General features: G+C 45.1%; 3 protein-coding genes across 9 annotated transcripts in view; 2 read left to right on the top strand and 1 right to left on the bottom strand.

The window, feature by feature from the left end:
• The first annotated feature begins 682 nt into the window (after window positions 1-682).
• On the top strand, window positions 683-11662 carry LOC143100701 (L-fucose kinase-like). Of its 3 annotated transcripts, none has more exons than XM_076264118.1 (23): window positions 683-1270; window positions 3020-3171; window positions 3303-3353; window positions 3457-3582; window positions 3810-3882; window positions 3992-4089; window positions 4212-4292; window positions 4516-4635; window positions 4811-4982; window positions 5093-5199; window positions 5387-5488; window positions 5612-5785; window positions 5925-5992; window positions 6153-6520; window positions 6995-7211; window positions 7544-7710; window positions 7913-8137; window positions 8482-8625; window positions 8860-8979; window positions 9241-9428; window positions 9836-9935; window positions 10710-10933; window positions 11223-11662. In XM_076264118.1, the coding sequence occupies exons 1-23, from the start codon at window positions 1189-1191 to the stop codon at window positions 11307-11309; spliced, it is 3246 nt and encodes a 1081-aa protein (XP_076120233.1). In that variant the 5' UTR covers window positions 683-1188; the 3' UTR covers window positions 11310-11662. The 3 variants fall into 3 exon arrangements, with proteins under 3 accessions (XP_076120233.1, XP_076120226.1, XP_076120239.1); XM_076264111.1 differs by having other exon boundaries at window positions 3279-3353; XM_076264124.1 differs by lacking the exon at window positions 683-1270 and having other exon boundaries at window positions 3040-3171; window positions 3316-3353.
• On the bottom strand, window positions 11643-13366 carry LOC143100748 (COMM domain-containing protein 9-like). The gene is made up of 6 exons (XM_076264182.1): window positions 13304-13366; window positions 12903-13028; window positions 12639-12778; window positions 12491-12525; window positions 12220-12323; window positions 11643-12047 (listed from the first exon to the last, which is right to left on the bottom strand). Exons 1-6 carry the CDS (start codon window positions 13352-13354, stop codon window positions 11910-11912), a joined length of 594 nt encoding a protein of 197 aa, XP_076120297.1. The 5' UTR covers window positions 13355-13366; the 3' UTR covers window positions 11643-11909.
• The window catches only part of LOC143100719 (transmembrane and coiled-coil domain protein 3-like), a 25121-nt gene continuing 14446 nt past the window's right edge, over window positions 12948-23622 (top strand). Inside the window, exons 1-2 of one of the 5 annotated variants that reach the window (XM_076264145.1) lie at window positions 16556-16766; window positions 22604-22711. The gene's annotated coding sequence lies outside the window, so the exon portion shown is untranslated. Of the gene's footprint in view, window positions 13164-16555; window positions 16767-22598; window positions 22730-23622 lie in introns of those variants that run through there. The other 4 variants (XM_076264153.1, XM_076264160.1, XM_076264168.1 and 1 more) reach the window with 4 other exon arrangements.

The raw sequence follows: 23622 nt of genomic DNA, 5'->3' as shown, positions 1-23622 counted from the left end.
TGGGACAGCCTATCAGCAATCACCTTCAGCTTTCCGCCAAAGTCAACTCCATGGTCAGATTTAGATAAGAGATGAAACCATGGACAAAACAATGGATGAAGACACAGCAGGTCCATCCCGGGAATGTGCCAACCTGTGGCCCCACCTTGCCAGACTATTTCAATTTTATGAACAAGTTAATGATAGTTTTCGCTTCAAGTGTTTCAATTACAAAATAGTATTTTGTATTTGAAATACGTATTTTAAATACATGTATTAGAAATACTGCCCATCCCTGGCAACATGGTAAAAAGATGAAAATGACTTGATTTCACTTTCAATTCCTTTTACATTCTCCAAGGTATTAACATTAAAAAATTTTATAACTCCATGTAGGACATTTCTGTACATAAATGTAAGCACTGTGACAGTAGTAATGCAATATTTAGAAAATGTAGGCTACTCTTAATACTCAAGTAGGCTACTTTTAAAAACAAGTACTTCAGTACTTTTACTTAAGTAGACATCTGACTGTTTTACTTTTACTTGTACTTGAGTAAAATTTAGCAAAGGGTATCTGTACTTTTACTCAAGCAATGAAGCTATGTAGGCCTACTCTGTCCGCCTCTGTTAAAAAATAAACAACGCTTTACACTGACATGCAAAGTGAGAGCAGGAAAAGGTTGTCCCGTATGACGTCACGTGCACATGGCGGCGGGTGTAAATCAGATGGGAGGCTGTTTGTAGAATAATTTCTAATTTAATAGTAGGCTAGGCCTAAGCATAAGGCCTGTATTAATGCTTTTTGGGTTTATTTTTTAGCAGCATATACTATGCTGTTCCAATTGTTTTTTTAGACTGTAGTAGCCTAGCCTAGGCTATGTAGAGCAGTGGTGACTGTTTTGGTACGAATCGGGTATGTTGGTATGGAGCATAATTCAAGATATGCAAAGATATCATAGGCCTACCTAATAACCACATAGCCTAAAAACATTGCCCGTGGTGTTTTGAACGCCGTTAATTAAACAAGTTGGTTGGGGGGGAAATGCGAAGAGAGACCTTTATTGTCCTAAAAAAAACTCTTCCGGGTTCACAAATTAATCGTCCAGATTGACACTGCAGGGCGCTCTGACTTCTGAATCAAGGGACTCCCAAGCGTCATTTTCTCATCTGAGCATTTGATTTAGGCATGAGCGGCTAGGCTAGGCTATGGCAAACGACGGGACCAAAAGTTGGACGGTTGTTGTTTTGACCTGTCAGCACAAAGACAGTGTCTATGCATTTCAGAGGGGTGAGTAGTAAACGCTACTTTCCTTTATTGGCCTGCTTTACACAAACTTCTCATAATTTCAGTTCATAGAACTTAGCCTACATTGTCATCAATGCATTTCCGACGGACCGTTCCAGTAGGCTACATTGTAACTTTTCTGTTACAGTAGCCTAACCTAAGCCAATGTTCTCTGTGATACAGTGAGTCGATGGTTCTCTGTAATGATTGCCGTAGTCATGTTCTTGCTCGATGATGATGTTGACATTTCTGGTTTGGCGAGTGTCACCCGTCCGCACCACCTCTAATGATAGCTTTTCAGAAAAACACTGGTGACAAATACATAGAAAAATGACCCCTGCTTTAAGTCAATAATGCATTAGGCTAATGAACATTTCAAAGAGTAATTTAAGCTTGGACAGGTTTTCATCACATTATCCACTTCCTGTTCTGTCTTTGATGATCCTGATCCTGAGAGATCTGTCTGTCTGCACTTCGCCTAAGATCCTCCTTGTTTACCAAAGCTAGAATGAGCTTGACAAAAAAAATCAGCGGTAGGGGTGACCCTCTTGGAGCCCAGGCTCCATGTTTCTCAAGAGAGCCAAATCATTCATTATCACTGACTGCTAGATAGCGTAAGGGTGTAAAAGATACACATGTGTGTACCAAACCGTTTAGGCACAGGACGTATTAGGTAGCCTACACACATAGTACAGTTTTTCTTGATTGCTTTGACTTGCTTAAAGAAACTGGGATCCACTTGGTCTTCATTAACACCTTCTTTGCACAGCAGAAGTCATCTCTTGCAAATGTGCTCACACGTTTTCATTGGGTTCACATATTTCTCACACCCTTTTGCAAAACAGTTAACACAGATGTCACTCAAAGACCCTAAACTCTATTGATTTCCCTGTGCTAAACAGAAGGAAAACATCTATTCACAGGGGTTAGAGATTCCTTGCATAAGTCTGAATCTCTGATACACCTGTGTGAATCTCCTTGCACAATTCTTCAATCAGTCATTCATTATCCATAAGATACTATGTCCGTTCTGTGTTGATGTTTGCAAGTATGGATCTAAGGACATTTAGATAAAGTACTGTATTGTCTATTTGGTGAAGAAAACAGTACAACAGCTGACAAGTCCAGGTGTTTATAGGTCTATTTCAATGAAAAATTACAATTTGTAGTTCAATGAAATTTGCCTTGTCTAGGTGCTTACTGTAGGTCTTACATGTCAATGACAGTTACATATTGGGATGGATGAATGCAATTCATTTTTATTTAATACATTTACCTAGTAGTCTTTTACATTTTTTTTCTGATACGAGAAAAAATAGAAAGAAATGGCACAGACACAGAGTGCTTTTGTTTAGAATGTGATGTTAGAGTTGACACAAGCATTAAAGCGATTGAGGAAAACTGTAAATGGCAGGCCATATATCAGTTTAGTTAATCACCTTTTCAAAATACTATTCCTGTTATACGTGTTGAGCATCAGCATATTGCACCGAATATTAACCAAACCGTGACTTCAACTCGAGATACATACTGAATCGTGGTTTTTGTGTACCGCTACACCCCTAGTAAAAATATGTCTCAAACTAGAAAGAAATTGTATGGCTTGTATGCAGTTTTGTACACAAGGCATATTTCATATGTAATTCTGACTGGAGGAGAGATAAGTTAATGAACGTTTTGGTCAGATGGGGTTTTGTCAGAGGAACCGTTGATAAAGCATGAACCTGGCTTAAACATGTTCTTGCATCCTAGAGCTGGACTTGCGGCAGCAGCGTGGAGGTCTTCCGTCAGGGGCCCTGTTGCTGACCGTGGCCGACCCTCAGGCACGCCTGGGCAGTGGGGGAGCCACCCTCAATGCCCTCCTTGTGGCTGCTGAGCACCTCAGTGCCAGAGCTGGACACACTGTGAGTGACCGGTAACAGCCATTTTGCCCACCCTATTCAGCAGCACACATCTGTTATACTGTCTTCCACAGTATGATCTAGAGCAGTTTGTTGTATTGATGTGAAAGACCTGTTTGTCTTCTTTCTTTGAGGTGGTAACCGCAGACGTCTTGGATGATGCCCACATTCTCATTCTTCACACGGTAGGAAAGCGAAAGATAATGTCAGATGGAAGAAACTTGGCTTGTAATAACATAATGTTTTCAATTTATCGTGGTGGCTAATCTCTCTTGCCCCATTGTGCAGGGAAGAGATTTCCCTTGGGATAGCTGTGGAAGAGCGTTCTGCTGGCTGCCCGTAGGGGGCGCTCAGCATGCTGTGGAGGGTCCAGTTTGCTGCCTGGACATCCTGCTGGACTGTCTTTCTCATCAGGTCAGACTTCTAAATACCTTGATCATCACTATAAAAACGTTATTTCTTTCTGTCTGTCCTGTTCCCTTAAATGTTTTTACTTTGAACCCATGACTGGCTAGTCATTGGCTACCCATATTAGCCTTAGTCCCCAACTGAACTTTGTGGTTGAGACAAGTGGGCTAACTTGTCCCATGAGTGTCTCAGGAGTAGTGTGCTTAGTGTGTGTGGGCTCTGGGCCTCTGCAGGTTTGCCCTGGCTCGCCTCCAGGAGTGTGGGTATGCAGCACGGACATGATCCTCACCCTGCCCTCCAGACAAGGTAAAGACTAGTCTGAGGAGAAATGGTTTCCCCACAGTCTTATGAGTGTCGTACCTGTTCTCCCTCCCCCTCTCTCTAACTATCTCACATACATCTCATCTTTTTTCAGCGATGTCCTGGGAAGGTTTCTCAGGTGTTCGAGTGCTGGCTCTGCCAGGTGACGTATCGTACGCCACCAATCACGGGGTCTATCTCGGCGACAAACAGGTGAGTGTGTTCCGGGAATGTAGTGCCGTCGTAGTGCCTATGTTCAGGCAACTTGCACAGACTGGTCACGGCCAGATGCTGTTTTCACTGAGCACCCTGCTTGGCTGTTCTCCTGGTCACAGGGCAGAGTGCGCGACATAATCTACAGAGGGTCCGAGGAGCAGATCCGCCAAGCCATGCAGCCTGATGGGAAGGTGCCGCTGGTATGTCCGGGGGGAACATTTTAGGAAAAAAAGAAAATTGTTATTTTGTGATTGAATGTCATTTCAACCTCAGTTCACTCCATTGCCAGACAACAATCAGTCAGTAGTAAACTTGCCTGTTTAATATCCGGACATTTCTTTTAGTTTCTGTGCTCTGCGTTACAGTGTGACAACAGCCCTTTATACCCCAGGCTGTCTGGCCGCTTTATGTTACCTTGTTCAGGTTTCTGGGCCGGTGTTCCTATGCAGAAGTGTGTCTGAGAAACTACTTCAGACTCATGTCACCTCACCTTTGGATGGCTGCACCTACCTGGGCATGGACTCAGGTGCTCCATCTTTACAGGTAAATCTTTGCAAACGTCGGGATCAGACTCATTCAGTGCTTACTAGTAACAATAGGCCATTTCTACTTTCTGCATGTCTGTTTTATATTGTACTTATATATCAAAGTGATATTAGACTTCTGTGCCGACTGTTTCTTTCTTTTACATCCTCTGCCTTCACTGATTTCCTTGCAGATTTCTCTCTTTCTGGACGTACTGATGTGCCTGTGCTCCGATGTGAGCGAGGCTCGGTTCATCAGTGAGGAACGGCCAGGCTCCACTTCTCCCAGTGGCCCACAGGGGGCAGCGGTGAGGTCAGCCAGGGCAGTCCTCTGGAGGACGCTGAGAGGAACTCCTCTCTCCATGGGTATCGTAGTCTTTATCATAATGCTTAATCACATAATTAACATTTCCCAGATGTTTTTGTGAGCCTTCAGGTTATCAGTGTTCAGACAAATGGCATATTTTCTCTTATAGAATACATCGCAGATGGGACCTATGACTATATGACACTATCAGGACAGGAACATATTAGCCGGCTGACAAAAAAAGGATGGCAGATGGAGACTTTGTCTCATATTGAGGTAGCTGTCCTTGAGCTTAAATACCTTGGAGATGGATCAGTCACTCTCCTCGGCCTCTTGAGTGGCATAACCGTAAATTGTAGGGAGCGTTTACAACCTCACGTACGGTTGGCTGTCTTTACGTTGGCCTTGTAGTGATGAAAGTGTTTCTCTCTCTCTCACTCACACACACACTCTCTGTTCTCAGAATAGGGACTGTGTAAGTGTGGAGAGCCGAGTGATAAACAGCGTGCTGGAGGGAAACATCACTGTGTCATCTGGAGCCGTAATTCAGCATTGCCACCTCCAGGTGAGGAAACATATTAATGATTTTTTCCCCTTCCATGCCAACAGTACAATAAATGACACACACAACAGTTTGTGATGGCCTCTTGCCAACAAATGTCTTACTGTTTGTTGTGTGCCCGCCCAGGGTCCAGTACAAGTGCCGTCTGGTAGTTTTCTGTCTGGCCTGGAGGCAACATCAGGGAGCCACATCCAGCAACTTCTTCTGAGTGCTGACACCATCATCCAGGGACACCGCGTGCAGCTGGGAGAGCTCAAACTGACCGTCTACACAGTACTGGGGGCACGCGATGCTCTGCAGGTATCACATCAGATATGGGCAGAATGTATTTCATATCTATTTTAGCCTTTTTTCTGTTGTAGGGCAATTCCACGCAAAGCTGTCACGTCCGTAACGGCAACTAAATGCCATGGTATTTGTGTGATGCGAATGATTACAGGCTTCTTGTGAGGAATCAACATTCTTGAACCACAGCTGGACTGACTTGTACAAGCGCACTGGGATACGGTAAGAGCCTGAGCTTCAAACATTCAAACATTTGGGCTTGTACTTTTCAAATAGCATCTGAATGGCTTGCATGCTGTGGGCTCAAGATAACCACTGTGTGGAGGGCATGTGGATTATTCATCATGGTTCTCTTGTCACCCCCCATCCCGCATGGGCCCAGGCCTGAGGAGTTATGGGGCACCAGCAGCGAAGGCAGTACCCAGTGCTCGCTCTGGGAGGCCCGGCTCTTCCCCGTGTTCCAGCCACGTGACGGAGCGGTGGGGCTGGAGGGGGTCTCCTGGTTGATGTCGGGGAGCCCTGGAGCTCTGGAGTGGTGGAGAGGCGCTTGGAGGCTGTCCCTGAGGGAGGTGCTGTCCTTTACCGACCAGGACGGGGAGCTGCGCTGGAGAGAGGAGCTGTTCTTCCGTGCGGCCAGGAGGAGAGCCGTGGACACGCTGACGGGCCACAGCGACCACAGCCTCCTGCCCAGCATCAGAGCTGCCGTGCTGGGCAGCCAGCAGGGGGAGCTCCTGAGCGCACTGGACAATGGTGAGGAATGGGGATGGCTCAGGAAGCATCTAAGGGCACCTCAGTGCCGCAGTCATTTCATTGCAGCTACTGTGAGGTATACTTATTTTTGGAATACTGACTTCACTTCCCAGTAGTTAACTAAGCTTCCTGTGTCTAAGACTCCCTTGGACTCTATAATTTGCAGTAATGGTTTGCAATATGCCTTAATAATTTAGCTAGGTCCTGATATATTAATCAGGAGTCAGGCATGTCTGGCTGTTCCGTTTCTGCATAGAATATTTAAAAGTCTTGGCAGGGGCTAATTTGGTGGATTCAGCTTTCACCATGGTTGATGATATGAGAGAGTAGTCGTGTTATTGCTGAGGCTCCTAAATATTGTTATGAGAAAAAGATTTAAAGGCAATTTAAAATCTTAACTTCATTTGAACCCTGCTGAGCAAAGATCTTTTTTCCCTCACCCGCCTCCTCTCGCCTCCATCTGTCTGTCTGCAGTGACGGCAGGCAGCAGCGAGAACCTCGGCGTGGCCGCGCGGTCTCTGGCCTGCATGGCCGACGTGCTGGGCTGCATGGCCGGCGAGGGCAGGGGGGGTCTGCGGAGCGGCCCTGCCGCCAACCCCGCCTGGGCTGCGGCCTTCCGCCTGCTGGAGCGGCGCGATCTGCCCGCGGCCGTCCAGGCGCTGGCCAATCAGAGGAGTCACTGGCTAAACAGGTCAGAGATTAAGGGGAGCCTGGAGGGGTTTGGCCTGCACCGAGTGGATCTAATCAGAGGGAGCAGAGGCTGAGGATTCAACATGATTAAATTGAATGTGCTGTGGAGTCCGTTAGGGTACAATTGATATTACATTTGCTGTGTTGTGTACTCACTTTATCAAATCCAGTATATTATCTCCTGTTCATTGTCAAGTAGCCTTAGATGTGCTGTTATGTCTACAGAAACGCATCCACATTCGTGTATAGTACAATCTGAGAGAAACTAATATAAGAGGTGTGTGTGTGTGTGTTTGTGTGTGTGTGTGTGTGTGTGTGTGTTCACCATCACAGGCCTGATTTGTTGGTGCGTGCAGCAAGGCACTATGAGGGGGCAGGTCAAGTCTTGCTGCGACAGGCGGTGATGTCGGCTCAGGAATTTGTGTCTATTGGCCAGGGAGAGATGCCTCCCATTGGCGAGTGGCAAGAAGTGGAGTGTCCTGCTAGGCTGGACCTATCAGGTAGGTCTGCTCTACAGGGTTGTTTTGTTTCATATACAGAAGAAGAATAAACCCAGCGCACATTGTTTACTTGCCTCATTAAACTTTACTTTAATAACCGCTAAGATGACAAAAACGGTTCATTTGCATCTTCACTCTAATGTTGTGAAATGCAGAGAGGTAGATTAATAGGACGCAAACTCTGTTTGGTAATTCTTCTCAGGTGGCTGGAGTGACACACCGCCCATCGCCTTTGAGCGGGGAGGGGCCGTGGTGAATGTAGCCGTGAAGGTGGACGGAAGGCGGCCCATCGGTGCCAGAGCGCGCCGCATCAGAGATCCCCATCTGCTACTGGTCACCAGCAGCGGGCAGGACTGCAGCGTCGCCACGGAAACAGTCTGTGTGACGCTGCAAGACCTGGAGGACCACTGTCAACCCCATGCCCCTGGTGAGCCAGACTGTCAGGAGATGTGCTATTGAGCACACCGAGTCTGAGTTCAGCTTGTAAGATTAGTAGAACATGAATCTATGAGGTCACAGGGGCACAGCTTTGCTGCTTATCATCAATTTCTGAAATTGCTCTGGAATTATTTCTAAACTTTCTCCTCTTCCTGTTTTTGTCACACAGGATGAGGCTGAGGCATGTGACAGCCAGTCAGCAAATACAGACTTACACACGCAATGACATAGCAGTAGTGGCATAAACAGTTTTGGAAACTCAAAGCTGGATTCATTAGTGTGTCCATGATGTTTGTGTATGTGCATGTGTGATGCAGTGTGCTGTTTGTGCAGGTGCCCTCCTGAAGGCTGTGTGTGTGTGCAGCGGCCTGGTCACCTTCCCTTCCCAGCAGCCCTTGGCCGAGCAGCTGCTGCAGCGCTGGGGTGGAGGGCTGGAGCTGCACAGCTGGTCCCTCCTGCCTCACGGCTCTGGTCTTGGTAAGAGAGGGAGGGTTGGGGGGTGTCGGAAGTTTGAGAATAGCTGGCTAAAGATAAAAGCAGAGAAGAGAACTGAAACAAGACCTGACTGTGTGTGTGTGTGTGTGTGTGTGTGTGTGTGTGTGTGTGTGTGTGTGTGTGTGTGTGTGTGTGTGTGTGTGTGTGTGTGTGTGTGTGTGTGTGTGTGTGTGTGTGTGTGTGTGTGTGTGTGTGTGTGTGTGTGTGTGTGTGCAGGCACCAGCAGTATTCTGGCTGGGGCAGTGTTGGCTGCAGTGTACAAGAGCACAGGTCGCACCTACAACACTGACTCCCTCATCCACGCAGTGCTGTATCTGGAGCAGACTTTAACCACAGGTAACAGCATGACCAGTGATTCCAACAGACCAGTGATTCCTATATGTTTGCTGTGTATCTCCATAGAAATAACAAGAGGAACAGCATGATGGCATATTGGATAAAAACAGATGTTGGTTAGAGAATAATAAAGTGTGGGATACATTCTGGGATACATTCTGCAAGTGACTGTGTTTCCTTAATATTGAATGATTGTTTTGACCTTCCTTGAGAGTCCACTATCCCCACACTCTGAATATGGCTTCTTGTTTCCGTGCTCAGGCGGAGGTTGGCAGGACCAAGTTGGTGGTCTGGTGGGGGGGGTGAAGCTGGCTCGCTCGAGAGCCTGTCTGCCCCTCAGGGTGGAGGTGGAGCGGCTCTCCCTCTCCCAGGACTTCCTGTCCGCCCTGCAACAGCGCCTCATACTAGTGTACACGGGCAAAACGCGGCTGGCTCGCAACCTTCTGCAGGTAAGACTGTGGCATTTCTACTCAGGCTGGAGTCACTACACCTATTTTCATGTTTGTGAATGAAACATTAAATAGACAACATATTCAGTTTGTTGAGATGATAGAATTACAATTATTTCACTTGTTAAACATTATTGAATTACTCGTACATTCCCAATCTCACTGGCCAGTTTTGAGACTTTACTACTGTATATACAGTACTTCTGGTCTTATCACCATCGGGCACTTTCTGGTGAACTCTGGTGTCAGCTCACTGACATACTTGAAGCAAGCCATGTTCCTGTTTCCACTGTAGTCAATCTTAGTCAACCCATATGTGGTTTTCATAAAGTGATAAAGAAAACGTCCCCTGTGAATGAGGGTGCGGTTCGTCTGTTTGAGGTTGAGTGCAAACTTTTGTTCTGCAGGATGTGGTGAGAAGTTGGTACAGCAGGCTGCCCTCCATCGTCACAAACACAGAGCAACTGGTCAGCAATGCAGAGGAGTGTGCCCTTGCATGCAAAGATGGTGAGACTCAGATAATTTGTCAGGAAACCACTTCAGACCAGTCTTTGAGCCTGTTTAGTATCTTCATGAGTCGGGCCCCTGTGCTCTTCTAGTGTCTCTGAAAAGACAATCAGGTCATCTAGAAAGACCAACACTTCATTAAGATACACGTCTCCGACACATTTCTCCATCAGCCTCTGAAAAGTGCTTGGTGCATTTGTTACACTTTGAGGCATGCGATTAAACTCCCAGAAGCCTAGATACCAGGCAAAAGCAGTCTTGTGCTTATCTTCCCCTGCAACCTCTACTTGGTAGTAGTAACCCAACTTCAGGTCCATGACCAAAAACCATTTGGCTCCACTGAGAGCAGAGAAGGGGTCTTCGGTGTTTGGGGGAACATAGCATCTTTACCTGTACGCATGTTCAATTTTCTGTAATCAAGAAGGGGGTAAGGTTACGTTTGAGCCATTTTACAGGGATTTTATCATGAAAAAAACTTCTGAATTTATACTGAAGAGGAACAGAGAAGAGATTTAGGGTTGTAATAAACTTCTGGAGTGTGTTTTTATGACGTCTTATAAGGTCTGCAATTATTGTCATGAGTAATGCTCCCATGTGTACTTTAGGATGACACTGTACACATTACATTGACGAGATTGTCATACCCTAAAGATGTATGACTAAAATGGACTAAAATTCCATTGGCTATGAAATACATTGTAGACAGATTGGACAGTCAGACTGGACATAATCATTCAAACGTCCAACCCCATTTCAAATCCCTGTCTGCCGCAGGCTCCCTGTCCAGGCTTGGCTCCTGTCTGGACCGGTACTGGCAGCAGAAGAAGGTGATGGCGCCGGGCTGTGAGCCGGCCGCCGTGCGGAGCATGATGACAGCCCTGCGGCCCCTCACCCTGGGCCAGAGCCTGGCCGGGGCAGGCGGAGGGGGCTTCCTCTACCTGCTGACCCGAGACGCCCGGCAGGAGGAGGCCGTGCAGCAGGTGCTCAGCAGCACACCGGTGAGCAAACGCTGGTCTTGATGATGCAGTGTAGGTGCTGTTTTCATGCCATTTTAGAATTTTGAGGAAGTAGCGTGGCCTACTCATATAACACTAAAGCTAGAAAAACACTGATGCCCCAAAGGAGGGCTGAGTCAGTCAACAAACATGAAGATGAAGAAAATAATTGCGAGTTCTCCAAAACGGTATATACGTTTTAGTGAGCTCATTAGTAAACTATCCTGATAATCACATTTCCCAAGTTGTATCAGCAAGACTGTTTCAAACATGGTCTATCTGTGTTACACAGGGCCTGGGGGATTTCAGTGTCCATTCCGTAGAATTGGACATGGAAGGGATCTGTTTTCTTCCATCTACAAGATCACCAGACCAATGAAGAAACCCACAGTGATCACGAAGATTCAGCTCGCTTTTTTGAATGTCACATTTTTTTGTCACTGTCCTTTAATCATAGATATAAAAATCTTTCTAGAATTGGAGCTGACATGAAAACCCACAAACTGCACTTTTGATTTACACATTATCAGATGTTCTTTTTCAAAAATCCTATTAACACTGAGAATGCATCACCGATGTGAGAATGTCAGCTCTGTATGAAGCTATGCATTAGTTTTTTTCCACTCTGTTATCACTGGAAAGTTCGTGTTCACGCTCAAAATATGGATTTTCATAAAACAGGCTTCTCTACTTGAAACATTCCACAAATAAATAATATTTGTATTTTAATAATTCACAACGATCTGGTACATAAAACATATACATGTTATAATGAGGAATGTGATGTCTGCATTGTAGACAGTTGCAAACTCTCCTGTGTTTTTAAGTAAAAATGGTAGGGATCTGTGAGCGTACATGCACATGCCCACGCCCACACATGATGTTTATGAGTGAACGTTGTAAGAGCTATACAAGCAGTTCATTCTTGTCCAGAAAAAAGGCCTCTTGTTGAACGCACCATCCTGATGTCGGAAAATTTCTATTTTCCAGCCACTGTAGACAGTTGGTCTCGGATGCGACCTAATCCATCCAACATGGTGTCGAGCGTTTCTTTACTGAGCTCCATGGTAACCGAGGAGAGAGAGTCATCGCCTCCCGCACAGGAAAGGTCCTGGACCTACAATAGGCAGAACATAGACAATATTGGAATCCAGTTGTATCAGTTAAAATAAAAATCAAGCCTGGAGTTAAGCATCCTGTGCATCAAATTTGTTAAGCTTCACTCAAACGTACACCAGAAACACCCCAAGATCAGGGCTTAGCATGTTGTGAAGAATGGCCTTTCGTACCTTCATGTTTACCAGACAAGTGGGCACTGCCATGCGACTGACTGAGTCTGAGGCAGTCTTCATGTCCACCCTCCAGTCCATCTCCACAAGCTTGGGAAGTGAAACTGCAGGCCATAAGCACATTAACATTAATAAGCAGACAGTGCCATTAGGCCATGGCAAAAGCTGTTTCCCTCACTCACATGAGCTGTGGGATGAGAACATGACAGAAATGACAGTAAAAAAAATGGCATGGAAGATAGGCCTACAGGTTCATATAGTTCATGCTTACTTTGGTTGGCAAGAACTTCATTTGTCCACGTTGAGCTGGTAATGATATACAGGGTGCAAAAAACAACATTATTGACCTGGGCTATCAAGTACAGCCTAGAGTACTGTACTGAGTATACTGTGTTGTAATAGGCCTACGCGCAAGCTACCTGTGTTCCAACAGAATCTTTGTAATTAGGTTCTTTAGACTGGAATGGAAGTTGTCTGGGAAGACAGCCAGGATCTGTTCGGGTGAAGCCAGGTTGTGAAACACCACGTAATGCTCGAGCGTGTGGAGAGCTGTGAGAAGCTGTAAGAGATATCAGAGTAGAGCCATTTAGGGTAGGCTAATGCCTCGGTCAAATTGCGTATTATATCATGATATTTAGGCTATCTTAAGTGAAAATGACTAATATTCTCTGATAGCTGCCTACCTGTTTGGCCTCAATTGATGACACGGACAGCGTTCCAGCTGTACTTTCTGCCAGTCGCCGTGATTCAGGAGCTCCGGACGAGAAACTGTCAGCACACATCTGCCGCACGGCATCTTTAGACGGAGCCTGGATTCGATCAGAGAAATAAAAGACCTTCAACATGACAACAGCGAATAAAAGAGCTACTTAATACTATTGCAGAAAGGATTATGTCTGCGGGGTCAGAGCGCTCTTCCAGCCTCAATCTGAGACGAAAACCAGGTACAATCTCGCATCGATAATTTGTCTCGACTGCTTCCTCTTGAATAGCGTACCAAACGATTATACATCAGGACAGTATTTCCTCCAATAGGCCTACTTAAATAGCCTGTGCATATGATATGTTACAGCGTTCTAAATACCTTCAACAAAAGTTGCAAAGCAGAGAAGTGTTCCTCTGTCAGTGTAGCCATCTTGGATTGTGCATGTCATGTGATAGGTGAGTGAGGGCAGGGACACTGGGAAATGAAGTCTTACAGTTAATTCAGTATAACCATTAAATAACACACTAAGTATGTTTGCAGTGCCGCAAGACTTATTATCTTTATAGTTAGGCAACCAATGTGCTTTGGCTGCATTAAGTGCTCACTGATCATGGTTAGACAATTTGGTATGTTGCATACCAGAATGTAGGCTACAAGGCTATTTTTTGTTTGTTAAAAAAACTAACTGTTTTACATTTTAGGCTACAAGAATATGTAGATATTTTCCACCTTATACATAAATGTGTATTATCTTTAGGGGAGGCTATGGTGATTATCAGAGTTTTATGTCTATGAATGTGACTGTGTAATGTTGCATAGCCTGACTGACACCACCTGGGACTTCTACTTCCTGTTATATCTCTCTTTTGACATGTGATATCTGGGCTGTCTGGCATTTTCAGGTGGCAGTGTGTGTTTGGAATGGAAAAATGGAAAGTATCGAATAGCATTATGTAGATTGAGAGGGTCTTTTGTGTTGGCTTCGTATAGCACAGCTTATCTGGCTCCCACATAAATGCTCACATAATGTGGCTGTCTTCTCCTCAGCAAGGACAATAAAGGACGAGGGGGAAGCAGGGAGCCCCCTCTATTCAGTGGGGTCTTCCTGTGGCGCTGAGAAACACATTTAGTATGCAACGCTGGCTAGTCACTCGTTTTCCATCGTAAAGCTATCAGGATGAGTCGCATTAAAAAGGGAGGAAGGAAGAGAGTCTGAGAGATTGTGACCTTCAGCTGGAGAGAAATCTAGTCTCTGAAGATTCAGTGTCTAAAGGAAAACTGAGAGACTGACTCCTCTTAAGTGTGTTGATTTTCTTACAATTAATTATAACTGATTGTTCAGCTGTTCGTAGGCCAAGTGTGTCTATTAAGTGAGTAGGAGTTGCTTAGATATTTCTACGCCTACTGCAGTCAGTAGACAAATAGTGTAAGGATCAGTCCAGTCTTTTTATCTCCGTGTTTAATTAAGGCACATGAGGATAGCTTTGATATCTGCAGAGAGTTATCACATAAAATGTGTGTGCACTAACACACAGGAACTCACTGGAGATCTGATTACACAATCATGTCTCTCTCTCTCTCTCTCTCTCTCTCTCTCTCTCTCCAAGAGTTTGCTATGCCAAAGAGGTTCTTCATAACTGTTGTAACTCTTCAGTTGGGTCAGGGTGGCTGCAGTAATCATTTCTCAAAGTTTTGTTATGGGGTCATCCAATCTAACAACTAATTGTGAAATTGTTAGAGGTCATCAAAACACTGGAAAACATCATAGTCCTGTAGCAACTTATGCTTACAGTTGTGTTTCTTCAGATACACAGGAGAGATATTAAATTCCTACTATAAGTGGGTAATTTCCTACAGTGGGCAATCAACAGCCAAGCCTATTGCACAACATGACACATACATCAATGCACAGTTGGCTGACGACCGTCGCATAAGCACTGCATATAGTACTGATTTTGTTACTGTATGTACCAGTTCTGTCATCTTCTGTATGCTAAAATGTATGTTTTAATTCTGGGACTGCAGTGACAGTCATCTGTTTGAAATGACTTGTAGCCAAGAGAGTGAAATGGCACTTCCTACGGTTAGTTTTCTTTCCATTTCTACAAAGACAGGGATCACGTCGTGTCATTTTGTTGGTGTAAAGAGGGTACAATTACTCAATACATTGAGTAAGAGACAGTAACATGAAGTATTTTCGGTGTCTGTTACAATACAAACCTTTGAATATATCTATTCACGACTATTTCAGATTAGACTGCCTTTTCAGTAGGCTATAAAGTCGTACTCTATTAAGCCTGTATTTACTACTCCACTTGTTTGCCAGGATCAAAAGATAGACAGTCAGGTATCTAGAGACAAAGTTGGTAGCAGTGGACAACAATTCTATAGTGTCAGTTTTCTTGTAAGGAGGAAGTTTAAAAGAAAGCTGAACTCACTGATTGTTTGTGTGTAATTACTTGCTGAATAATTTATTTGAATGCCAAGAATAGTCAGATTTCCATTGCATGTTCAATACACAATGCTCATAAAGCATTAATGGATCAGTAGCTATTTTAAACCAGAACCAAACCAAATTCTTTATTGTTGTTGCTGCATGATAGGCCCATTAAGTTAACTGAGTTACCAAAACTGTTGTCAGTGGTGGATTCTGAGAGAAAAATATGCTTTAAGGTTAAAGATCTTTGCACCCAAGAGGGAAAAGACAAGACATCCCATACTTAGCTGCAAAATTGCATGCCTCAGCATGCCTTGGTGTTTACAGGGGTTATTAAAGCTTTCCATTAATTATATGTTGACAATCTATTGTAGCCTACCTTCAACTAGTTCCACTCAATCATCTCAAACAGGCTTTTAATGTCACCAAATCAGTATGAGCCATACTGTCTATTTAGAGTAGACAGTGGAGTAGTGTTTTTGAACCTCTGTTGGCTTTCTGGTTTTAATGCAAACTCAAGTGCTCTGACCTGCAACATTGGCTTTGACTCTCTTGTTTTTGCAGTGTTCTTAGAACATATTTCATGATCCCTTTAAATAGGTTACATTAGAACTTGACAAGATGGCTAGGTGTTTTTACCTGCCCCATTTGTCACGAGATCTCAGAACAAATGTTGTTTTCAATGAAACCAAATGATTCGAGTTTTGGTTTCCGTGACGGTTCTGAAATGAGCATACCGGCCTCCTCCTTTTCATTGTGTCCAAAAGTAGGAAGCCTAGGCTATAATTTGCCTGCATTCTCTGGGTGGCTGCTGTCTTAGCACAACTGAAGGCTTCACATTTTCAATTTAGATGGCATTTTAAGTGGTTTTACCCTTAAGTCAAGAGCCCAACTGTAAAATCGAAGAGACGGCATAGTCTCCATTCAGCGTGAGTAGAATCTTTAAGCCACACATAGCCTGGTGTTGGCTTTACCATGTCCATGAAAGCCTTTACGCACTGAATATATCAAACGTATGCCTGTTCGCATTCTTTACACATTATAACAGTTATTATTTAAAAGCACCAAAACAATTGGAAAGATACATAACTGCTGAAGCTATTGGTTGTGAAATTGAACGTATTAACCCCGCCTCTTCTCCCTTAACAGGACTCAATGGGCGTGGTGAGTCGCACATTGTCTTGGAACTCTGAGAAAGCGTACGAGTCTGATGTTGAGCGCAGCAGTGAAAGAATGTAGTCAGATAACAAATAGACAGTTTGCGAATGCGACTTAAATTGCCCGTAACTGTAATTTACCGCCATGAGTTTCGCCAGCGTCAAACACTGATTATGTCAAGTGCCGTGTCCGTTAAGGGAAGAACTTTAGCAGAAGTGAAGAAATAATAGCAGGAGAGACCTAGCGGTAAGTTTTTTGTCTGATTTTGGTACCAATGTTGCTGTATTGTGTTCGAGAGAGTGAGAGGTTGTGACAGTCATGATCATCCGTGTTGTTCTGGAATTCATGCTAGAAAATGACATTGACTTGTTCACTTGATTTAGCCTTATGGGTTAAGGGAATAATACGCGCAATGCTCTGTTGTTTGTTGGCTGCTAACTCTTGGCATGTAGAACTGAGTCAGTCTCGTGGTGCATGAAAAAGAAGTATTAATATTATAGGCCTAGTCTACATTTCTCAAACCCGTAGCCTATTCGAATACCTTATCCTATCCTATCTGATCATTACAAAGGGCTGTCAGTCTTATGGAAGATCCTAAAAGAGTCTCATTTTCACATTGTCTCACTCAGTGTTTTTCCCCCCCAAATGTTGATCCACAATATGAACCGACCAATAAATGTGAAGAACCACCTGACTAAATAGCCTACTAATCCTATTTTAGTGGTCAAGCTGCACATTAAATTCATTTGAGATCTTCAGAAAACACAAGGGATTTTTCTATCAGACTCCTGACTTCAGTAGTGATGCTGATTCTCTCCATGAAATGCCATTACATTCTATTTGGCATCTGAGAGGTGCCACAATATTTCATGTAAGCCCATGCATCATCACAGCACATCATTCATCAAAGAAGCGAAACTTTGACTCCCAGATTGTGGAGTTCAGCGGTGTCATCAATATGTTGAAGCCCCAAGTAATGTCACCAGTGGGTTGATGCATTCCAATGTTTGAAGGGATTGGATGGCCCTTGTGATTTATGGGCTCGTGGAGAGTCAGTAGAGTCCCTGAGGGGTCATGGCGTGCAGTGCCTTATTTGCTCGGACACATTAGTCTCGTTATGTTTTCTCTGTTAGTTTGTGCTGTACATCAGCCTTGTGCCAGACGTCTGCTTAGGGGTTTAGTTATGAATGATGGCGCTAAATGGCCCTGACATCACATGAGAGGGCTCAGTCTATCTACCATCCTGGACTTGCATAAAGCCTTGATTGATCTCATCGCACATGGTGTCGCACTGCGCAAGGGACGTTTCCTCAAATTTGGAACCAAAGACTCAGACATAGTGCTGGCAGCCACCAGCTTCAGTTCAAAGCCACAGTGGGTTGAGAGGCCAGTGATGTAACATTCAAGCAACAATGCTGATTTGTCTAATGTCTCCTTTTTGCCTCATGGAAGCCTTTTCCCAGCCTTAGTTGAGCAACCTGCATTCCGAACATCAAGCACCTTTCTAAACACTGTGTTAACATTTGACACCTGTTTAAAGGCCAGGCAACAGTGCAGGCAACAGTGAAAGTACTTAAACTAGGCCAGTGTCATTAATGAATGAGGGTTGGAGGATGTCACTCCCTAGCCTTTCTTTATATACGCAAGTGCAATAAGGACTGTCTGGAGCTCTGAAGACAAAATTGGCTTCATTTTATGTCGTTGTCTCTAAATTCTTCATGTTTCTCTTGCTCTCTTTCTCTCTTTCTTGTTCTCTCTCTCTATCTTGAAACTTCACTCAGCCCTGCCATGTTTGTTCCTCAAAGCAGAGGGAGCAGTGACGCAGGGTAATAGGTTATTGATTCGTTTATTAGGCCAGGGCTGTCAGACGGGGGCCCTGGGAATGAGCCAGAGGTCACTCAGCATTAAGTAGAAGCCCCTCACTGACCAGGCATTGGGGAGATAGAGGGGCCGTCGACACCCAGGTCACCATCTTCTCTAGAGCTCACAGTGTGATTTGTGTGTCTCTTGGCGTGAAGGCCTCCTTTTTCTCATGGGAACTCCTGCGTGTGTGTGTGAGAGAGAGAGAGAGAGAGAGAGAGAGAGAGAGAGGGAGGTGTGTGTATGGGTCTTCATGGATTTCTGGGTTATTTACCTGCCAAGGCTCTCTGTGCTCCCCCACTGAAAGTCTCTAGTTCATGGATGTTTTCCTAGTAAGATGAGAAGGGAGGTACCATAATGGGTGGGTTTAGAAGGGGCCCTCTACAGACGAACTATGCAATGCACAACCCATTGGCTGCTCATGACCCAATGGCCCATCCAGCTGTGCGCATGCATGAGACCCGACCTATGTGATGTTAGGCTGTGTGTTTTCTAAGAATGAGTGGCTGTGTGTTTTCTAAGAATGAGTGGGTGGGAGGAATGTACTCTCCTGGAGGGTGTAAGCTGGGCTGTCTAGATAGCTGTGGGCTTATGGGGGGGGGGGGGGGCAGAGAAGCAGAGATGCTAGAGAGAGATGGTGTAGACCAGTGCCTTGTCAGCTCAACTCCATTCATCTCTCTCTTTGTCTCTCTCTCTCTCTCTCTGCTCTGTGTCTGTGTCTGCACTTTGGGCGGAGCAGGCACCAAGTGTGTCATCCCATCTCTCTCTCTCCCCCTCCCTGTGTTTCTCTGACCCTCTTAAACGTAGTGTTTTGACAGGTAGCCGTGTGTAATATCAAAACTCCCAAGTTTATTAATAATGCACGCTCTGCACTAACTCCCCAGTGGTTTCTGGTATGTGTATGAAGCATAGAATATCATGGGCATGAGCTTGAGTTTGTTTGTGTTTTGTATTAAGAAGGAGACAATAATGTTTTGAATGTTTCCCCACATGTCATGTGGGCTATCCTCCTATCTTCCTATGACTATACAATCCTCTACAGAGGGCCATTCAAACCCACAGATGACCATCTGATACCAGAAGGCATGACAAAACCGCAGCCAAAGGCACTGTTGAGGAGGGACTTTGACAACCTCATTAAAACAGTTCTTACATAAAACCTAAGCCTGCCTGTCGGCCAGGTTGTGAGCCAGGCAATAACACAACCGGCTAATCAGTTCTGTTCTGTGTGTGTGTGTGTGTGTGTGTGTGTGTGTGTGTGTGTGTGTGTGTGTGTGTGTGTGTGTGTGTGTGTGTGTGTGTGTGTTTACAGACATTTTAGTGGAGGAAGTCTTTCTCCTCTGTTTCTCCCAGCTGTTGGTGCCCGTAATGGTGGCCTGGAGGGGCCATGATTAAAATTCTCAGCGTTGACAATGCTTTTATTAGCACTCATTAACTGTATGAGAGTGTAAATGTCTTGGAGACAAAAACCTGCCTCACTTGCAGTTTTTAAGCTTTTTGTCCATTCTACTTGGTCCCTCCCCTCGGGTACCTGAAGCAGTGCCAAAGCCATAAAGAGATTTATCTTAATTCAGATGGTACTAGCCATATGCATATTGATAATATTTGGAGAGAGGAAGAGGGAGAGAAGAGTGTCATGGTGGTCTGGTGTGAGTGTCTCCCTCTCACTGGCGACTTTTTGCTGGTACATTTGGGTTGTTTATCACGTTCGAGGCATCAATGGACCCCTGCTCCCCGGCTCCTCTCTGATTTACTGAGGTCTACAGATTTATCTCCTTCCATTTATTAAGCCTCACATTCCACAGCCCCAACTGGTCTGGGCAAGTTTCTCGACTCTGAGCTGCCTGAAGTGTTGTGTAGTCATGCCACAGGCTTCAAAAGCAAATGGTTTCGACTGGTGTGTACATGCCTTTAAGGCTGCAAGTTTAGCTGGATTGTATCAGTGGTACTTTTTGCTGTTATAGTGCAGGCATATTGCTTTGTTGTCTGCCCCTCCTTCCCCCATACTAGGGAAAATATTTTGAGAGCAAACAGACCGGCTTAGAGATCTGAAAATGTGTGATCTTTTTATCAGCTGGTATGATTTTTGCAGATAGCATCTTTTTTCCACTCCATTCCATTGAAAGGGTAGTAATTTTTCCTCTGAATGTAACCTAGGCTGCTATTTCAGTGCACCGGGACAAAATCAGCACGCTTGCCTGCCTGTCTGCCTGTCACTCTGCGCTGTCTGCATGCTTGAGCAGCCGCCACTGCGAGTGCTGCCTGGGACGATAACAAAACCGTTTCACGCACCTAATGTCATTGGCAGTGCATGGACTTTCATGTGCTAACTTGGGGTTTACGAGGCTTTTTTTAGGGTGACTCAGCCATCCAAACTAGCACTTCAAAGGCTTCCACCAAGGCACAGGGCAACAGTTTGCTTCCTTTCTGTAATTCGTCATGATGATGAGTCCTTTAGCTCCTCATTGCAGTTTAATTTTTTTTAAGTCCTGATGCCTACTGAAAGCCATCAACCTGTACACCTTTGTAGTGAACTGACCAAGAGTAACCTGTCCAACCTTTGCTCTAGTAAAATGTATGTAGTAGTTGGACCTCAGTCTGCTCCTTCTGTTGTTCTGAGACATTCAGGTCACGTAGAAGCAGTCTGCTACAGAGAGAAGCTGGTGATGGCGGGGGAGGAGGTTGGCTTATGGAGTGTAAAGGCCATATTATGGAAGGCGGTTGATATGATCTTCAGTCTCAGTTCTAGTGGAGGCTGGAGATGATGAGGGCAAGATGAAAGGGTTCCTCAGGGGAGAGGGCAAGAGAGCTCGGGCCAGGGACATGCGGAGGCCGGCTGGAGGGCTGAGGATTGAACGGCTGGTTTGTCTGAAGCAGCAGGCCGTGAAAGGCTTCCTCTGTCTCACTCTCTGTTGCTCTCTTGCTCTCTCTCTCTTTCTTTCATTCTTTCTCTCTCTCTCTCTCTCTTTCTCTCTATTCCCTAAACTTGATATTGAACCACTGCGACTGGTCTTGTGTAATTCTTCATTTCAACATTCAAGTTTGTGAGCACCACAAACAGTCGACGGGAAGCTCTGTTGTTCGCAAAGTTGGAAAAGACCTGCTGCCACAGTCTGTCATGTTTATAGCCCTCCCAAGCGTAATGCCCTCTTAAGATTTGTGACACCTCCAAAGCAAGCCCTTTTTTCACTGAGATAAAAGGCAGTCATGCACGCTGAAAGCCTCTTCCCAGCCATCAGTTATGATTTCAATAGAGCCTGCTCCTTTCAGAGCCAAGATCTGTGATAGTGCTCAGTATGTGCCCTCTGTGCTTGTATGCTATCTTTGCGTAGCATACGAGCAGAAAATCCTTTTTACTCCCCCAGAGCTAAAAAGAATGTGCTCACAAGTCCGTGAATGAACTGTTCAATTATCACAAGGGCCACATTCAGTATCACCCTGGCTGTGTGGCATGCACTGAAACCTGATGCGTAGTTTCAAGAGCCATTCAAATTGCTGAGCTTATCATAAAATCCAGCCTGGTAAGCCCCAACGCATGATGAGTCACACCAAAACAAGTCACAGGTGCTTTCCAGCCGTGCGTGGAGCAGAAGCCAGACCAGGTTCGGTATGCCGGATGCAGAAGGGCTCAGGTGACCCACACCTGTTCCTGGATTCTACTTATTGAGAAGTCTTCCCAGGGAAAAACCTGTTTGGCAGTGAGCCACCAACATGAAGTTTACTGCTTCGGAGAAGGAAGGAAGGTTGTGTTTACGTGTGTGTGTGTGTGTGTGTGTGAGGCATAACTACATGGGGAAAGCATGACCACTGTTTGACCCTCATTCATGTGAATGGCCCAATGACGACAATTCACGCTAAAGGAATATTATCCGTCCTGGAGTCCCCATCAGTTCATCTGAAGCGTGAACACCAGCATTATTAAATACTAATTTGCTGACGTCAGTGGCGACGAAGACTCCTCGGACTCCTCTGACAAAAGCTCCTTCTCACAGCTTGATTTGTTTTTTAATTAATCTGCAGATTTCCAGATCAGGAGTTGAGGGGGAAGGGGAGAGACGACTGAACGCATTCTAATCTAATAACGTGTATCTAATCTACCCCCCTTTTATTTCTTTTTTTCGTTCTTTCTTTCTTTCTATATATCTCTGTCTCTCTATCTCTATCTCTATCTCTATCTCTTTCTCTCTGCATTTATGTTGCGGTCTGGATTCAATCCAGTCCAGCGCTCTGCCCTCAGCTGTCACCGTCTAAATCCCTGAACTCCCACTGAACATTTGGTTGCCTAAACAGACTGGGGGTGAAAATGCCCGGATTGGTCCAGGTTAGGCGAGGTAAGAGGGAGAAATGAGGTTAGCATTATTTTTTTATATTGTGTACACCCACACCCACGCACGCCTGCTCGAATCATTGACATGCTGCGGCGCGAGCCCCACACAATGCAGATTAATGCCGCCAGGGTCCTTTTTAATGGACTTTGCAGAGCAGCAGATTTGTTTGCCTGGCCTGATAAGTATTTACTGTTGGGGATGGGGCTGCTGCTGCTGCTGCCGCCGCCTTAGCTGTAATAGGTGGATGTTCTGTATTCAGGGCTTGTGCTTGTGTGTGTGTGTGTGTGTGTGTGTGCGCATACAGTACGTTTGTGTGTCAAGTTTCATTTTGCATTCCTGCAAGAAGGGATGCAAACTGTTGCCTGGGTGAGTAACTGTGCATCTTCTGAGGAGGCCAGATCTCCCAAGAAAGGGGTAATTCAGGTGAAACTGCTGCATCATATGTTCCTCCCTGAGGGGACCAGACAAACTGATGAGACTCCATTCTTTTGGATGGTTCGTGTTTGCCTTGCTTGGTGGCAGAATCGAATCTCTTTTAATGTGTATCAGACATAGACTCAGTTAGACTGAGAGTGCGAGCGAGCGAGAGAGAGAGAGAATGCTGTGAATTAGCCTGTAACCGATCAGGTCTGACTGCCTCAGTGCCCTCTTCAAGAAAGCTATTAGAAGAAGATGGATTACTGGTTTGGCTCGGTTGGAATGGGTTACTGGATGAAGTCAGGCAGGTAATGGGACTTTTGTTAAATCACAGTTCAATTAAATGGTTTGTGTTCAGGGCCACAGTCCACATGGCTTCAGTGGAGGAGTCCATACCCAGATAGTGTCAGTGATGATATTATTAGTAGCCGTGAATGTTTGGAGTTGAGGAGTCCTGTTGTGTTGACATGTTGTCGTTGGCTTTATTTTTCCACCAC

The sequence above is a fragment of the Alosa pseudoharengus genome, unplaced genomic scaffold, assembly GCF_046254945.1.
Source record: "Alosa pseudoharengus isolate Yale_2024_CS ecotype anadromous, Long Island Sound unplaced genomic scaffold, YU_APseudo_1.1 YU_APseudo_1.1_scf_10, whole genome shotgun sequence".
NCBI lineage: Eukaryota > Metazoa > Chordata > Actinopteri > Clupeiformes > Clupeidae > Alosa > Alosa pseudoharengus.
This window is presented reverse-complemented; position numbering and strand designations above follow the sequence as displayed.

Coding starts and splice junctions, on each gene's coding strand:
- LOC143100701 (XM_076264111.1), top strand. CDS start 1,189: ATGGCAAACGACGGGACCAAAAGTTGGACGGTTGTTGTTTTGACCTGT. Junction 3,354..3,456: donor ACATTCTCATTCTTCACACG/GTAGGAAAGCGA, acceptor CCCATTGTGCAG/GGAAGAGATTTCCCTTGGGA. Junction 5,489..5,611: donor TTCAGCATTGCCACCTCCAG/GTGAGGAAACAT, acceptor GTGCCCGCCCAG/GGTCCAGTACAAGTGCCGTC.
- LOC143100748 (XM_076264182.1), bottom strand. CDS start 13,354: ATGGCTACACTGACAGAGGAACACTTCTCTGCTTTGCAACTTTTGTTG. Junction 13,029..13,303: donor CTTTGCAACTTTTGTTGAAG/GTATTTAGAACG, acceptor GATCGAATCCAG/GCTCCGTCTAAAGATGCCGT. Junction 12,526..12,638: donor AAGATTCTGTTGGAACACAG/GTAGCTTGCGCG, acceptor TATCATTACCAG/CTCAACGTGGACAAATGAAG.